This window comes from Saccostrea cucullata, unplaced genomic scaffold (assembly GCF_032062105.1).
Source record: "Saccostrea cucullata isolate Sc308-1 unplaced genomic scaffold, CSIRO_AGI_Scuc_v1 ctg1772, whole genome shotgun sequence".
NCBI lineage: Eukaryota > Metazoa > Mollusca > Bivalvia > Ostreida > Ostreidae > Saccostrea > Saccostrea cuccullata.
Genome location: NW_026919734.1, coordinates 34569 through 54075, shown reverse-complemented (window position 1 = coordinate 54075; position 19507 = coordinate 34569). Strand labels below are relative to the sequence as shown.

Here is a 19507-nt window from a genome sequence, read left to right as displayed (position 1 = left end):
GGTGACATCATACATATATTATGGAAACAATTGAGATATTAATTACGCCGAGTACCAGTTTCCGTCTGTGGTTATCGTTTCCTTCTTCACTTTAAGTAAGGGAGCGGATCTTTCTATTTTTCATTGTGAACATTTGTTTAAATGGGGAACGGCCTTGAAAAGAAAAATTAAGCGGCGGATTTTTCTTTTTATGTGAACACAACCATTTTAATGGCTTTAAAACGGAATTAAAATTTTAATTTACCGTGCTCTTGAAACAAAATAAAAGGAAAAGAAAATTCTAAATTCAAAGTACTCTTGATACAGAAACTTAACATTTTTTGACTGATTCTAAAAATAGTCTTCCTTATTTTGATTTTTTCATAATTTATCAAATATGTATTTTGAATTTTGTACTTCAAACTCAGATACCTAGGAAATCAATTTGTATTTAAAATATTTTGAACTGCTAAATGTTAGCCAATATGAGGGGGGGGGAGAGGTCCTCTTTAACATGAACTTAATATAAATAATTTACTAGATTAGCACACACGGAAATAAAACCAATTTGAGTTTCCTGTGCATTTAAAATTCAATATTCAATATTTACGGAAGAAAATCAAAAAATAAATGCTACGAATAACTATACGACGCGATTGATTTAAAGATAAGAAACCCGACAATATTTTTCGTGATATAATAAGAGGAAGGTCATTATTTTAATGTTCATTTCCGTGTTCGTAACAAGAGGGCCGTGGGCCACAATGCTCACCTGAATTATTATCCCTCTACAATCAATATACTCCAGAAAAAAAAAATGAACGTCTTTTGTGGTCCCATTCTAAATCCAGCGGTCATGAATAGAACAAACTTTAATCGATACATGTCCTACCTAGGGATTTATGTGACAGTTCAAGATTTTACTGTTCTTACAGAAAAAATATTTATAATTAATTCCTGTGTATTCTTTTTCAATTTGTGATTGATACTCTGGCCCGGATGATTATGAAAAGTTTGTATCTACATATGTTTTTTGTAGCTTTTGCCTGTCTCAACTTTCTGTCATAATTGGAATTTTTTTGAATGTCATTAGATTTTTACTTTTTCTACCCTTGAAAGTAGGCGTGCTTCTTCTATCGAAAAAACCTTCAATCCCCCCCCCCGTCCCCCATTCACCCAAGGATTATCAGAAAAGTTCATTTGAGCGTTGGGCTCAGATTAAGAATTGTGAAAAAAAAATAGCGAATTTTTTTGTATAAGAAAAGCTATATGTTATGCATAGATTTAATATTTTAAATATCTTTGATTTTTTTTATAATAATCATAAGAACTTTTAATCTGTGCTGTACTCCATAGGTGTATATGCAATTTAATCTAGAAAATCAAGGATTCTTTCTTATAAAGCTTGTTTAATCAATCAGACACTTGTGTCATCATTACTTCTTTAAAACAGATACAATTTCTGTTGAAGCATACACGCACATATTTTTAAAATTTTGAAGTACGGAAAAATTATTAAGTGGTAAAATCTGAATGAGGATTTAAAGGAAAATGTGCCTTTCATTGTTTCCGCTGTACATGTTAATGATTAGCTGTCTAGATATACATTTAATTTTCGTGGTATTTGGCATCCATACACATTGCAAGTACACATTTTTAATTCTGAATTACGGAAAAAAATAAATAAAGTGATGAATTCCGAGTGAAAATATTAAGGATATAGTACTGTTATTACTTGTCAAGGAAAAAAAATATTTTTATTTCCTCCTTTTCCTGTTAGAAAATTAATATAGACCTGAATAAATTATCCAATTTATAGCGTGAGCGAAAAGCTTATCGATCAACATAACTATATAAACCACGTGACACAAGAAAGCGCCGGTCTCGCCAATATAGCGGCCGTTTATCATTCCATTAATTATTCATTAATACTCCTCCACAAAATATATGATATATCTATGTGCAAAATGAATATCTAATTAAAGCTCTCTCTCTCTCTCTCTCTCTCATTTACAAATATACATGTTCTTCAAATATGTCGCCAGAAATAAATAATTCTTCAAATTCAAAGAATGAGATTCGGCACTGTTTACTATTTGTTTCATCTAAATGAAAACTATTTGATAGTGTCATTTTTTAAAAAAAACTTCTGAGTTCAGGAAAATATGAAAATGAATAATCAGAATAGTTTTATTTATGCCAACAAATGTTCCCAAAGGAATGTGACTAACATGTGCGGATCTAAGGGTTGTGTAAAGAAGTCCTGACCCGCCCCTGCTGGGATTTCATCTGAGTCAGTTTTATATCTCTGTGTTTTCATTGAAAGACCTTTCATCTTACATCAATTGATTGGTTGTATATTGTTTAACGTCCCTCTCGAGAATTTTTCACTCATATGAAGACGCCACCACTTGCCGGTGTCCAACAGCTGCAAATTTTGTCCTATTGAGGGCCATTGAGCAGATAGGGATCTTTTTCGTGCCAGCACCTACTGCGACACGGGACCTCGGTTTATACGGTCTCATCCGAAGGACCGGTCTCCATGTCCGACAGTGGGATTCGAACCCGCGACGTAAGGATGGACTCTAGAGCAGACGCTCTAACCACTGCGCCAGAGGAAAAATAAAATACTAGTAGTAAGAAGAAAATATAAATTATTGGTGGATTTAAAGGGGACAGCCCCCTTTTGCGTCCAAAATATACATCAGATTTAATAAAACAATTTTTGGAGGGGTGTGGCTGTGGGTCCCTATCCTGACCACAAACTTGTCGGCCCACCCCTTTTCAAGATTTCTGGATCCGCCAATGAAACACTTTTCTTGTCAAGTCATACCCTTTACCCCAGGCAACACGCCTACCCCCGTGCCCCAGGAGAAAAAGTTTTTTGTCGGGTTTGTGCAACTTGCAAATGTTTATGTGTGTGTCTTTATGATGATTGTTTGAGTCGATTCGAAACCACAACTTTTCTCCACATGAAAAAAAATCTCTCAATCCGCGCATGACACTGCAATGCCTGATGTAAGTGAGAGGTGCTGCAGTTTCATAAATCGTTACACAATACTTAAATCATATTTTTCAATCATATATACTACAACGTATGTCAGCAGCTGATTCGTGTGCATATGTAATACCAGTCTTTAAAATTAGAGGGTATCTTAATGAGGACCTTATTCCTTTCGGAAAAAAATTTCAGATCATATCCAAAAGAGATGGACAAACAAGGAGTGCAAAATGCCGACAACTTTTTATGTATAAATTTCATATTCAATCTGTGAATATTTATTTTTGAAAAGTATAGCTTGTTTATAACAAAAAAAAATTTTCTGCCGAAAATAAAAAAATACGATAATCTGGATTCCAAAGGAAGCAATAAAGGATACCGTATATCACCATTTCCTTTGAGGCTAACACTCTAACCACGACGCTTTGACAAGTTACGGCGTTTAAATCATGCTTTTGATACGAACCTTGACTAAAAGAACTTCAAATACTTCTCCGACAGTTACGAATGTTGCATAATAAAATATATCTTTAATGTATATGGGGTCCTTGATCTGTGGGGTGTTTTTTTTTTTACCGAAGAATGTTTAGCTCTACGTATACTATGTGAATATAATCTATCCGAAAAAAAGAAGACCCACTGATATGAAAAAAAATGTGTGTTAGTGTACATATTTGTGTTATCATATTTGCTTTCATTACTTTGGCGATTTGTGGAACGTAAGATAAGTTCACATTAATTTAAAAAGAAATATAAAGAATTTTTTTATCGTGATAATTGATATTTTATTTTTCACTTTGATATTTGTCACACAAAAGGTATTATTTGCCCCTCTCTTTCCTTGTTCGCGCATGTTTTTTTTTTTTTTTAATTCTCCGTTGTTCTTTTTAATGTAATTAAAGCTTTGGATAAGCAACAGTTCAAGTATTCGTGAATCGTTTTTGGCTGGAACTTCGGTACTCAATGGGTCCAAGCTTTTCATCTACATGTATCCCTGAAAGAAACAAAATCTACCAATCAACTATAACTTTAATCATAAACAAATAAAAAAAGAAATAAGGACATAGGTTGGATTCAAAGATTCACATTTACTTTGGAAATAAGACCTCTTGTTTAAAGCAATAGTAGAAATAGTAAGATAAATGCTAAAGTGGTCAGCATAATTTGATACATAGGCGTCGGAACCGGGGGGGGGGGGGGGGGGGGCTGGGGGGCCCCCCCACTTTTTTTCCAAATATATACTTAGTATAGACATTGAACATACCTTCGTAGGTTTAGCCCCCCACTTTCCACAGATATGTCTTAGTATATGTTAAAAAGGGGGAAAGTGGTAGTGTTTGGGAAAAAATATTTGGTACTGAAGTTCGAACCTACCCCCCCCCCCCCCCCCCCACCCCCCACACACACACAACAACACACGAAATTCGGTTTTTATTGTTTGGGAAATGGAAATTTTCCTTTTTTTTTTTTTTTTTTTTTGCTTGTCCGGAGGTACAAAATTTTTTTTTTACACATAGCCCCCCCCCCCAACTTTCAATTTGCTTCCGACGCCAATGTGATAGACTTCCTTGATTATTTGTCTTTTCCACTTGTTTGTATAATGTGTTATCTATAAATAATGGTATTTTATTGTCATTCTTTGGCGCAAAATGCAGTAAATTTTCAATTAATAACTATTGTTAAAATCAACTATTAACATCCTCTAAATTTCCCTTTCTTTCATTGAAATTATCATGTAAGAAAATAGTTTCAATAGAAAAGTGAAAATCCGAGTTTTATAAAAGGTGTATAAAATTAAAACCGAATCCGTAAAAGTATGGGACTTCCATAAATGTTTAAACACTTAAAAAAATTACTCGTAGACAGTGAGGCAGTAAGTGGGTCTACCTGACTAGGCCCAATTGAGGAATGCAAGACATTGGCCACAGACATAATGATTAAGATGATAATAGCTGTAGTGGCGATAGCCATCACCTCGATCAGTCAAGCATAGGCCATGTGGTCAAACGTTCGTATGACTTAGCTCTGAGCGCTTTCCATCCGATGCTTCAAGCAACTGATGCCGGATAAGATTACAAAAAGGTGTGAACCATTTGTTGCGGACAAAATTGAATAACACTAAGACAATATGATTTGGGCGTATAAAATTCAAATGGTGTCGGACATCCAATACGGGTAGAGGAAAACTGGAGCCTGGTGTTTTTTCTCTTTCTTGAGGTGATTTATTCCATATTCATTTCGCAGGTAAGATTTTCTTTAATATATTTAATTGCCGTTACATATTTTCAATACACACAAATTATAAATATTAAAAAAAAAAACAACAACAACAAAAACAAAATAGGAAAAGGTATGTTGAGGGAATATACAAAAAGTAAATAATATTTCCGTTTTATGAATTTTATTTAAATGATACATTTCAAAATGATGTACATATAAATATATAAACATTGAAGTATTACAAGTATTTAAATTTTTTTTTCTTCCTTTTTTAGAACATGTAAAACATAGTACCCCCCACCACACTTGTTTATTATCACTCCGTCATATCTAAATCCTGACACGAAAAATGACAAACCTTGAATGTGACAAGTGCAGAATAAGACATGATGGTCGGTGATTATTTGGCTGTTAACACTGACATCTTTTATGCGTTTTATGGCTGGTGCAGTGTAACATACATGTAAAGAGCACATAACTACAGAGATTTGTGGTTCCGGCCAAAAATAATATTTCCTTCTTGTATCAAGTCGTTCGTAGTTTATTTTTGTTCGATGGTCTGTCAGATGAAGCGATTTTTAGCTTTTCTTTTGCTTTATGCGTAATTTTATTTTCCATTGTTTAAGAGAGCTTAAGATGCCTATGAGAGTTCAGAAACCTTAAAACTGACAAAAACGTTTGATGATATAAATCAGAAGGTCTTAAAGGAAAACCGTGTAAAACTAAATTATCTACACTGATTTTAGATGTAAAAATTATTTAATATGTTTAAAACTGTGTTTGCCACTTCAATAAGAAGTGGAATACCACGCTATTTCAGTCTTACATATATTTTAGATATTTTAATGAAAAAGAACAATGTTATCCTAAATACTTTACGTTTAAAAGTAGTTGAAATGCAATACAATATCACTGTTTTTCACTAATTAACAATTTTCAATTGCCAATGGGTACATGACTAATGTACGCATTGGTAATTGAAAATTGTTAATTAGTGAAAGACATTTATTTAGTTTTTGTTGCATATTGAAATTGAAGCAAATAAACGGAAAGTTAAATAATGTAACATTAGATCATTTTTCGTCCATCTGCCTTATAAGCTTTTTTTCTTTAACACATAAAAGCTTTTTAAACTTCAAGTTACGAAATTTAAAAAAAATACAGCTAGAATAGGGTCCATTTGTCTCCATTCGTCTAAATTTAGACATATTGCGTAAGCAAAAGGACAAAATTCATCAGAATTAACATTCCGTAAAATACAGTCTTCAACAGCTGTGATAACGTAACGATTCAGGCAATTTAGATCTCGCGAGATTAAACTACCCCGTGAACACCTATCGGAACATCTCTGACTCGACCTATAGCCTACGGCCTCAATCCACTCTGCTGTAAAACTTTCCGTGAAGATGGCGTTGATACTGTGGTTTGGTGTCCAAGTACTCTTTGAACTACTCTTAATATTAACGACACTATTAATTTGTTCTATATAATAGCTTTCATTGCTTCAATACCAGACTAAAAGATACTAATTTGCGATAAGTCTTGCATCTTCTTCCTTGACTTTTGTTCGTCCTCTTTTTTTTAAAAAATCTTCTGAAAATTGACGTGATTTATTTTAATTTATAATTATTGAAAATATAAAATGTATTTTTAATTGCCTTTTTGCCCATAAATATACTCAATTAGCAGTATATTAATGACTAAGTGTAAAGGCTTCTACGGATGATAATTTATGACCTTGATGTGACGTCACGGATTCCTCGTATGGTGGTGTTCGGTTCTGCTTCGTATCTGCTATTGGTACATCGGACATTTATTGGAAAATGTCTGGGAAAATGATGTACACACAGAATTTTATAGAGAATGGAGGTGTATCGTCGTGTTTGACCTATTATACGAATTGCTGTGTTGTATTTTATCCCCTCAATTAATAATGATTATGTTTTATAGATACGTGTGAAGCTAGGGCAAAAAACTCTCAGGTTCATATAAAGTAAAGTACAAAGTCCTGCATATATCTTTTGTTTATTGATAATGAAGATATATTATTTTAAAACAGTTGACATTTTCTCTTTCATTTCTAATTTCCAAATAATATAGGAAAATTATTTTAGTATAACTTTAGAAATTAATTTTTTATTTATTTTACACCCATTCTTGCAATAAAATTGTAAAATACATTATCTTGACTTCTTTTTCAATTTGTAAAAGAGGGCGAAACTATTTTATTATTTCACGGTGAAATCTCTAACATTGATAGGAGCTTCTCTTTTACCATTACAAGTTCCACTTCTTCAGAATATTAAAAAAAGTATGTTCTACATCAATTAAAAATATATACATATAATTGATAAAAAAGATTTTTTTTTCCGGAACATATACTTTTTTAATAATAAACTTAAAACAAACATGTTTTGCAATTGTTCTTGCATGCAAGCTAAAACCATTATTAAAATCTTATTAAAGATCATTTAATTTTTTTTATCAAGATTGTTTTGATTATTTTTCAATTTATACACAATAAGCACGGAACATGATGGAATTTTCTTTATTGCATTCCATTCATTTCATCAATACATATTCTGTGCAAAATTACACCATTGGTTGCATAACTAATTATATTAAATGGTCATTGGAAAGGTCAAATCGGTCACGCTTGATCAGGCAACATGTCGTATTTAATAGCCCGTGTCGGTTTGCGGATTATCATCTTGTTTTATCAAATATTACCGTTTTGTTATTATAAGTCATGTATTACTGGACAGTGTGTATTGGTATATTTATACAATGGAGATTAAGTGTTTAATTATTATTTTTCCTCTAAGGATCAAAGTTACTCCATCTAACTGAAATGTAAGTTTTAAGTCAGGTTGATTCTCCGTGGTTTTTATTCTCGGACGCAGGTCATTTGCTTTGTAAAATTAAATAAGAATAACCTAGTTTTTGCTATCTATGACATATTCGAAGGAGTAGAAAATATTGAGTCGTCTTTCAACTCAATTATGTCAAAAGTATTTCTTCGTGTACTTTTCTCTTGTCATGAAAGTTTTGGTTTATGGTGAAGTTATACACGTATCATAATTTGTTTTAAGATCGGAAGAAATCTAGGTGTATTTCTTTAGTATCAGAAATCTATTTGTTAAAAAAATAAGATTCCTTTCAGGGATAAACTGGATACAGAAAATTCCATTTTCAGTGTTTTCTTCGACTCACATCTATATATGATTATGTAACATCTCTTTGTAATGAATACATGAACAAACAAGGTATTTTGGTGAAATTTGAAATGTCAATACAGATAAAATAATAAAATTAAGAAAAAAACATAAAAATAACCTTCTTAAGCCAGTTATATATTATTTCTGCAAAAGCTGTCACAAAATACAGTAACACTCTTTTTAAATCATAAAATGTATGATGGTATTGTACTTTACTGTATGTTTCATCAAATTGAAAATCACATTTCATAAGAAATTCTTCAGTGGATTAACTTTTAAAAATGTTTAACTCTGCTATCTATCACTTTTTGCCTTAGATAATTCAGGAACGAATTTCAACATAATTTCAGGCGAATTTACATGTATGTATGTTTTTCCACATACTTGGCATTACTTGCACCATGATAAATTGCAAAATGTACAGTTTTAATCGGCAAAATTATACTTAGAAATGTACAATGTATAAACTGAAAACAAGCATGACGGGATGGGGGTGTTACAAAACATAAAACATACAGTAACTATCTTATATTTCTCTGTCTCAGAAGTGGAAGTTTTAATTGGGATCTCTACCTGATTTAAAACTTTAGGAAACTCCTAGAAAAAAACCTATGTAAAAGACATGACCGTTGGAGTATAAATGGGCTTGGGGGCGTGACCTCCTCCACCCCCCCCCACCCCCCCCTCCCGCCAATGATTTTGATTTATTATAGACTACTATATACAAAAATATGGCTGCTATATGCTTGTGCCCCTCAATAAAAACGTCAGATGACCCTTTTTTGTTAAGGAATTTTAGTAGAATTGATATTGCCCCTAACTGAAAATGTGTGCCTCCCTACCACCACCACTTAAATTGTAAATTGTTTTCTGAGGGCCTGAAAGATTTTGTCATGATGTAAAATCGTCATGGTGCCCTTTCTTACGAGAGTGAATACTACTTTTTAGGGTGCTTCCGCCTAGGTGCTTACATCTATTTATTTACCGGAAATTTCTGCTTAAAAACAAGCTTTTGTATATAAAACTTATTTCTATAAATACGCAACAACTGATAATTTCCTTAAGAAAAAATATTTTGAACTAAACTGAATAATACTTCTGATGTACACCTTGTTGACAAAAAATCAAAATTACAAAAATCGTTTGAAAAAGGTGTTCTACTTTTTTTCTTTTCGATGTTTGACGCGTCTTAATTATACAAACGTGTCTGATTAACTGGCTAGGCGTTCGATGATTGCGTGTCAGTTCATATCACATGTATATAGAGCAAATCCCCGAAAAAAAATTATGCAAGCCCAAGAAAAGATAGCCCTGGTCTCAAATGTCGCGTGGCTAGCTCTGATGAGATATGAATGTTTCATTTTTCCGGAGATCATCATTCCGTCGAGCGATAACACGGTCACATTTATTTTTTTCGGTCTCATAAATCCTTCGATAAAGGACTATATTTCTAACCGCTTGTACCACTTCCCCTAGTCCTCGACAAACCACTGATTCACCAAAATATACCATATTATTAACCACAATACTTTGCGTGAACTTTGGCGAGCTTTTGGCTAAGTCAGTCAGTCGCTTATCTGATTGGGTGGGGTTAATATTTTTCGGTATTATCTATTGAAACCGAGCTAGAGGCATAAATCAGAAATAATAAAACAGGTTTTGTCAAATGAAAGATATGCAGTTACACATAGTTTACTTTAATAATGTCCATAATATAAATGTGTATTGATATTACGCATTTCCTTTGCAATGGCATTTGTTTTAGCAATTTTGCTAAATGACAAAAAGCAAACTACATTATCTAAGACAATTTAAGGAAAATTAATTTGTCATGAATGACAAAGCCCTTACATTTGCTTGTGTCTTGCGGTACTGAAAGCTTACATTTATATGCTTTCAGTAATATTCAGATAAAACATATTTTAAATTTATAACTTTCTGAACAGTTTTGCTACTATGAATTGTATGTCTTTTATGACTATACCGTTTTCTGTTAGTTTCATAAGTATTGAGAAACATGGTTTGAGATCAAAAACTTTTTACACCTATATCTTTTGTAGATCCGCCACTCTTCAAAATGATCCAGCAACAATCATCATCGTGGGTCGGATTTCTGAGTTGTCTATTCGTCTTCATTCAAATTATCTCTTTGTCTTCATCCCAACGTACGTCCAGTACTGCCTCTCATTAATAACGACATTGTGACATGATTTTCATGAAAGATTTTATATTTTCAATTTGATGCTTCAAAATATTTTGTTGAGTTGTATTTCAGTTTTCAATAGAATACTATCATGCAACTCAAATAAATTAGCAGTTGCCATCAAATATGCATTATTTACATTTGGTTTTAAATTTTTGTTTTAATTTTGTAACCTATTAACGTTTCAGTAAAATGTCCAATGCTTTAACTTTCACTTTCTCTTTTCTCACAGAGTTGAATTGTAGAGTCCCATCAGATATTGTGTTTGTTTTGGACGGTTCCGAAAGTCTAAAAGACGATGACTTTAAAAGTATGAAAAAGTTTGTGAACAATTTACTACTGGGATATCCAGTAGAAGAAAACTACACGAGAATCGGCGTGATTGTGTTCGGAACCTATCCAGCCGATACCATAGAACTAACGTCAACGTACAACAAATATTTATTAGCGGCAAGAATTGAAAATCTTGCTCACCCTAAATCCGGTACCGGAACCGCTCGGGCGTTAGAATCCATGAGGGAAATGTTCCGAACTAAAAGTAGTGAGTAAAATTACTGGGTTTTTTTATTTATTTATTTATTTATTTATTCATTTTGCGACCTTTTTCAAAAGCATCATTACAAAGTTGCCATGCATGTCATTGAATAATTTCTGGGTTTTGAAAATTCTTAAGCATTTAATTTACTACATGTTAATAACATTTTTCCTATATATTCCTTGGCAACATGACATGAACAAACTTAAATCTACACTACCTGAGGATGATTCCACATGAGTTTCATCTTTCCTGGCCCAGTGGTTCAGAAGAAGATTTTTTATTTTCCTATATATTCCTATGTAACATTTATTAATTTAATGGAAAAGTAGCACGTACATGTACATTAACTATAAAACAAGAGAAGTCTATGAAACAGTGATGATTCTGGTAGCTCAAGACGAAGGTTAAATTTTGTATAAAGTAAGTCAAATTCCAGATTGGGAACAGTGATGATTCAGATCAAGGGTGTTTTGTATAATGTAATTCAAATTCCAGATTGGGGACGGGGGTGGGTTGATTTATGTTGATTTTTGTTGACATTTTCTCAGTTCACTAAGGTCAACGTCCAGCGATCAACAATATCGGTTTTCAAAGAAAGACCTTGTCAAAAGAAAAACCTGTGAAAAATACGAAAGCTCTGGCACAAGATGTCATAAGAATCTACAAAGCTTAATTTGTTTGGGTTTTTTTCAAAAGTAGATAAAACTCTGAGATTAAATGTTAAAGGTACAAAGTTTCTGTATTTAAGAGATGACTTAATTAAAAGACTATTTATGTTCCTCGTTTATTAATGCAAGACCGAAGCCAAGTCAACTGAGCTAGTTTTCTGATGGATTAAATAGAAAATAACAACAGTAGTGAAAGTGAAAAAATGTCATTTATTGAAGTAAATGACGCAAAACAAAAATATAAACATATTATAAGGGGGTAAGACAAGATTAGAAAAACTTCGAAAGAATACAAAAATCTTTGGTCTCATATTATGCAATCTGACCCCCTATAATTAAATATAGCATAAAGCAGGCACCACTATATATATGATATATCAAAGCCCTAGCATTATCTGTACAAGGTTTTCACCGGAGAAAAAGTTATTCGAAAGAAGGTCAAACTCCAAGGTCATTGTCAAAAGATAAAAAAAAAAAAATTTGTACGCGAGAAAAGGTCTTCTCACAAGGAATATACCAATGAAATATGAATGCAGATTCAACCGATTAAAAGTTATTGACAAGGTTAAAGTCTGGCACAATTAATCAATAGTGGATCAAACTGCTAGGTCAAAAGGTTAACAAGACCTTTCACTGTTTATCATTATTTTTTAAACTCTTGACCTGTCCGAGTTCGATTTGCTTTTGTGAAACGTTCAGCTGCCATACGAGGACATCATTGTTTTAAGAAACTTTTATTTTAAATTTCAGCTCTTGCTAGGTACATTTTAGTTTAGAAACTATGGTGCCCCGATAGGGCCATTGACACTGTGCAAACGGCCCTATTGGTACACCATAGTTAACAAACTGCAAAGATCTTTTCATGTACATAATTCGAAAATTGGTATTATAAAATGATTATACATGAACACTGATATCAAATAAAACTACTCTTAAAGTTTAAAATATGACATATGCATCCTTTTCTAATTTGTAATTCATGTACGCTATAATTCGGGTTATGTTTTATATTCTTAACCAATCATCAATATTTAGAGTTTGATATCACATATTTAACAACAATATCAGTTTAATTCTGCAATTAAAGTAAAACAGTAATTGATATTGCCAGTAGATAACTATTTAACTGAATGTTTATTTCTGAAACCTAGCACGTGACTTTGTCCATCGCGTGGGAGTGGTCATCACGGACGGTCGTTCCGCTCGACCGGATCAGACCAAAAACCAGGCAGCCATGGCGAGGGCAGAGGGCATCACTCTGTTAGCTATCGGATTCGGATCTAGTATCTTCAGGTGTGTTTAGCCGAAGTTTCGAATTCAAGTAAAATTATCACAGACACAGTTTCGTTTCTCTTTATTATTCTCAGGTCTGTCTGTGGAATAGACTTACAAAGCTGACAAAGAAGCCTAAGATCTTGATATATGATGATTTTTTTTCTTTTTTGTTATAAGAACCGAATTAGAGACAATTGCAACTGCATCCAATGTGTTCAGCGTGGCTAATTCTTTCAATGACTCCCTGGAGAGGGTGGATGCCGCATTGAGACCCTTAGTCTGTGAAGGTAAAATCCAAAAATAGGTATACAATATCAAAATGGAATCACTGTATGAAATACATGCATGAAGATAATGAACAGAAGCCTAGCTCACAAGTCCATTGTATTAATACAAATTTGGATTAGAACAAAGACGGACCTCTTTAAACATCGAAAGTAGAATCAGGTGCCATGAAAGGGTTAGTATCCCCTGTCGACCGGTGATTTCCTTCGTGTGAATGATTTTCCGAATCACGCCCTAGGCACAGTTTCAGAACTTTGTTCTCTTTGTATTTAATGTGAATTTGAAATGCAAACTTTTAATTAGGCTGGGCAGAAGAAATATCTGCAACATATAGAATACAGAGGGAGGATTTGTTATATAACCAAAAATCTATCAGCCAATCACCTATAAATTTTAATGTTTATCTTTTAGCACCACCTGTAATTGTATTATCTGGTGGATCTACCGTTCTTCTGGGAGGAAGTATTATCTTAACTGCCACAATAAGCACATCTTCAAACATCACCTCCATGAAATGGCAGAAGGTCACAGGAAGTGGCGTTGTAACAGATATAGACATTGCGTCATCTTCTGGGAAATACTCTGGAAGCACTGTTTCTTCGTTAAATCCAAGACTTGTTATCAATAATGCTAATTATAATGACGGCGCCATCTATCGGCTGGTTGTGACAAATACTGGAGGAGAGACTACCAGTAATCTTATTGAAATCCGAGTCGTCGGTAATTTAAAAAAGTTTTTATTAATGTTCTTTTTTTTTTAATTAAAAACATGAAATTAAAGAATCTTAAAGAGATAATTATCTTCATAATAAGGATAAAACATTAAAAATTTTCTTTTGCAGAACTCCCAAGCATTACCATAAGCGGAAGTTCTATTGTTGGATACGGAAGTACAGCTACATTGTCAGCTGTTATTTCCGCCACCGTCCAGATTCTGTCCGTCAGGTGGCAGAAAGTGTTTAGTAACGGAGCCGCTTATGACATCGACGTGATAGGAACTTCCGGCAAATACACCGGAAGTACTAACTCTATAACTAACCCTGTTCTTGTGATCAATGGCGTTGACAGCACGGATGAGGCTAATTACCAGTTGGTAGTCACTACGGCCCTCGGAGAGGTGTCTAGTAACCAGATAAACCTTATCATAACAGGAGGTATCGTAGCATGAATTGATTTCTTCAACTGTATCTTTAGCAAACGTTAATATTTAAGTCTTATAGGCATAATAGTGTGGGTTTTTTTCATATTGATAAAGACAACCAACTCTCAAAAGAATAGTTTATTTTTGATTTCTGTATCAAATCCTGATCATTTTGGATAAAAAGACATTTCAAAAACTGAAGTTCATTTAATAAATTTTATAACCAGTTAATACTGAATATATGGTCACTTTCGAGATTAGAATTATAGTTGTTGTTTATTTTTACTACTGAATTATCTTTTTTAAATTATCTAAGGAGAGGACGTTCTAAGTATTAAGTACTTGTGTCCAATCCTTTTGTTGTAACATCTTAACAATAAAATATGTTCAAACCAAAAATTATCTTTTTTTAATTCTATGTTATTAAGAGATTTCATTTTTTTTATTTTGGAAATTGTAATAATACCATTATAGATATGAATATAAATATTTTTTCTCCAGGCCCCACTAGTCCAATCACTACAACAAAGGCTCTACCTTTCACTACGGACAGAATCAACTCAATAGCACGTGAGTCAATAAATCCATTACACCATTACATCTGTTTTTATTTATTTAATTTTTTGAGAATTTATTAAACAAATAGATTTAAAACATACATGAAGATAAAATCAAATTTTTAAAAGACTAACTTACTTCAAAAAGCTCTTTTACTTTGTATATGTATGATTTTTTATCATTTCTGCTTAATCTAAACAATAAGATACTCAAAAGTTTAATTTTTTCACCTTTTAATGACGTTTTTTTCTTAATTAAACTTCGGAAAGTTTATTTTCCCCTTTTTTCACAGCTGAGCTTTGTCCAAATTGTATCATTGGTCGAAACTGGGGCTATAAATCCGTAGCTGGAGATTGTACAAAGTTCATCTACATGCTACCTGATGCTGACGGAAAGGCCCTGGAATTCATGCACGTGTGTCCTTGGGGACAGTTTTGGAATCTGAATCATCTAACATGTCAACCCGCCCACGAAGTATACTGCCCGGATAGTAAGTGTTCGAACAGTTTGCTTGTACACTAGGAGTGTGTTTTTTAAGTGAGGTAGGCTATGCCCCGCCAGTCACGTTCGATAGAGGACCATATAGACAAAAGTATGTCTTTTTAAGTAGTCCTGCATGGTCTTAAACGGGAGAAAGGGGGTCCCTTTTGTGAAAGAATAGGTTTTTACAACAGTAAAAGTCGAAATAGTGTATGTACAGATAGGTTCATTATTCTGACTGAACCTACAATGGGCGTTTGTTGTCAATGCAAGCACCTAGTAGCTACTTCATAAGTTGGTAAGCGCAGATAATATGACATAGGGAGTATTGACATTAAGTCATAATTTTAAGTAGGAAAGATGACAGAATGTGGACAAGCAGAAAGAAAGGGAATGATAGGATGACCCGGTCATAATGATGTCAAAAAGGCATAGGCAGCTAATTAATGAAATAATATACTTTATAACCTTAAAACTACTTATTTTCATTAGGGATTAACTTTCATTCATTTTTTCAAGGTACATGTACAAGGAAAGTAACAAATCTAACTCCAACACAAAATGTAAAATATAATATAAATAACTACTCATCACTACCACAACTATACAGGAACCGATATCTCTTCTTCAAGTCTCAAAAATTCATTCCATGAGAAAAAGACTTCTTTATAAATTTTTAATTATTTCTTATGCTCCTCATTAAAATGCCAAGAAATTTCTTTGCTTTTTTAAGCAATATACATGTATATATTCAAACTCATTTTCAGAGTCATTTAATCAAAATTCTCAATTGTAGGTCCTTGTATCGGGAAGATTGCTGGCACTATAGCAATGGCGGACCACTGCAGTGCATTCTGGGTATGTCTGAATGGAACCGCGGTGGCTTCCTGTTGTCCGTCCGGCAATAACGCTTACGTACAGGGCGTGGGCTGCACCACGGATCCAACCTGTTTGTCAGATTGTCCTCCAAAAGATAACAGAATTGTCGCCCCTGTTGGTAAGTATTTTGTCAGAGGCAATTAAACGTTTTATTTTCTTTGTTTATTATATAGAAATCATTTAATTGACTGTTTCCTAGAATCAAAGGTTTTCATTATTAATTAGAATAATGAGCGACGCTAATATTAGAATACCAATTTCGTGAATTTATGATACTTAACATTGAAATTACTGCACACATTTTATGAACACAATATCAAACAACAGTATCGGTTAAGAAGTGTTTCTAATTTTATATATACTAATTTTAATCAATTTGTATACTACACTGGCAGTCAGTTTAAGACTCGACATTTTTTATACATGTATATGTAGAGTTATATACATTAATTTGTCTTCTATCTCGTTGAACAGTACACATTAGTGAATCTTCACCAAGACATGCATCGTTTATGATAATTGTGACAGATGTAATGCTAAAACTGCACACATAATGACATTTCCGCCATTACAGTAGCCATTAAGTCCCCATATAACATGATTTAGTAGCATAAAACGCAAGGTACAAAAAGTTAAAGGAAGCCAAGTATAGCCATAAAAATTTACCACTTAGTGTTCAAATCATGCATAACAATTATATATAGATGGGTCATACAAATCACTTATATCAAGATTCATCAAACGTCTGTTTGAAAACACAGAGAAAAGAAATTTGAACGATAATTGACTAATAAATAAATGATTATCTTAAATGAATCATCAGACATAAACATTGCAGTTTGTGTTGATTTTTCGGGAGGATGGGGGCCTTTATCATTATCAACTAAAATTAATATATGAAAAGATGTACCTGAAAACAATGAGACTCTCGTTTTTCAGTTTGCACAAACTTTCCTGATGTTACTGATGAACAGAAATTTATACAAATGGCGCCGTCTGGAAACATCTCTATGCGCTGTCCGCTAGGAACCGCTTTCGTCGCCGCTGATTGCGGCTGCACCAGGATGGTCACCATTCTGCCTTCCTCAAATCTTAATGGTGAGTAATTTAAACTTAATTGTTAAATTAAAAAAACATAGGTGAAATGATGGACATGTATTAAATATTTCAGATTAAACATTATTAAAAATAAGAAACAATTAAAATCTTACGTTCAAACGACAGAGTTTCTTCTTACAAAAATTTACATGGACATTGTAGTAAAAATTGTCTTCAACTTTTTAGAATGTAAACCGGAAGTAATCATGACTTTTGATGACCCGTCTAGACCCTTTGCGGACTCCTCCACGAATGGCATCACCGTCACGTACGAATACGTCGATATTGACCCAGCTCTGAGAATGGCCAAATTCAACGGATCTGGAATGATCAATCTCTACCGCTTCGCATTCGTTGATTTTCAGGAGAGCCTCGTTATCAGGCTTGAGTTCCAGGAACTACCAGGTGGCGCTGAACAGCAGGCACTGGTTACCAATTGTATCTTCTCGTACCAGGAAGAGGCCACGATATCGATGATTGTGGATAAGAAAATCAGCGCTGTTATCTTTGGATTGGAGACTTCTGACGCCAAGGCAGAGTTCATCGTGCCTTACACGGTAAATCATTGTATTCTTGGGCGGATCTATTGTATTTATGGGCGATTCTGTTTTTTTATCGGCGGATCTAAGATCTGCATGTGGTAAAGTGACAACATACTGAAAGCTTTTGTAATAGTTGATTATTAACTATTCGTCAATCGTACTATGTATGTTATTGCAGTATCTGTCCACTTTAACCCAGACGTTTTTGTTTCAAATTGAAATATATGAAAATCTAGGTGAACGGGGTTAGTGTTTGATAAAATGTCTTTTATCTATCTAAAATCACTTTTTCATTAAGATTATTTTACAGCTTCTTTTGAAACCCAAAAATGCTCTATAAAACAAAACAATAGAAAAGAATACAACATTCGCAATATTTTAACTTTATTATTACAGAAAAATGTGATGAATAAGGTAATCTTTATCTACAATGGGGAGAATGCAGTGGCAGTTATTAACAACGTGAGGGCTAATGTTAGACTTACAGGTAAGGACATTTGTGTCATACTACTCAACATATATCCCAATATTGCAGACTACTTTTGGAATCCAAATCATACAAGAAAGCATGCTTGACTGGGTCTTAAAATTTGCTTTATCCAACAAAAATCGGCGTTTCTAATCCCTGTGTGTCATGAAATAATACAAACAATTCAGAGATTTTAATTTATTGGGATGCTTTGTTTATTTTTAGGACACATTATTAAAAGACAGAGTGGTATTGTTATCGGAGCCGGAAGTCAATTAGGGCATTTTACCGGATATGTTGATAACGTAAGTTTGATTAGGAATTCTTTGCAGCTTATTTGAAAGTGAAAACGTTTTAATGTTATATTTTAAAAAAAATCAATAATATCATTAATATTAACAAGAATAAATTCTGGCAGCTTTTTTCTCCCAAATTTATACATAATAAAAATTTAAATATTAAATGTTCTAGCCTTAATAATTTTACCTTGTCTATTTTTTAGTTTGAACTTTTCATGTGTCTACCATCGGAGATTGATCAATATCTGAAAGACTGAAATATGCAGATGTGAATACAGTGTATCAATTCTACTGTGGACGAGAAACTATGTACATATATAGATCCATATGGATTATGTTCTTTATGAAATGACTTGTAAATCTGTGAATACATAACCATTAGAAATGACCAATCTTTCTTACGTTCTACATGACTGTTCTTGTTTTGCTTTGAGAATATTTATTCTTATTTTGAATGCTTTATACCAAAACATGTAACTTTAATAAACGTTACATACATAATGTAGGAATACTTTTAAGAGTTTTAGTAAATAAAATTTTTAAACTTTACTTCTATGACAATTAAAGTCACAATGTTCTTTATCTTTTTTTTTATTGATTTACAGTGCTTTCTTAATGTTTTAGCACGGCCCTTCATTAGTATAATTATAAGAC

The 19507-nt window shown here is 33.1% G+C and overlaps 1 protein-coding gene across 1 annotated transcript; it reads left to right on the top strand.

Moving 5' to 3' along the window:
- Window positions 1–10813: 10813 nt before the first annotated feature.
- On the top strand, window positions 10814–19313 carry LOC134236858 (uncharacterized). Its single transcript, XM_062719014.1, has 13 exons — window positions 10814–11162; window positions 12979–13120; window positions 13280–13389; window positions 13799–14107; window positions 14230–14541; window positions 15030–15098; window positions 15379–15576; window positions 16363–16563; window positions 17385–17543; window positions 17730–18100; window positions 18482–18572; window positions 18780–18859; window positions 19057–19313. The coding sequence occupies exons 1-13, from the start codon at window positions 10814–10816 to the stop codon at window positions 19108–19110; spliced, it is 2445 nt and encodes an 814-aa protein (XP_062574998.1). The 3' UTR covers window positions 19111–19313.
- The last annotated feature ends 194 nt before the right edge of the window (window positions 19314–19507 follow it).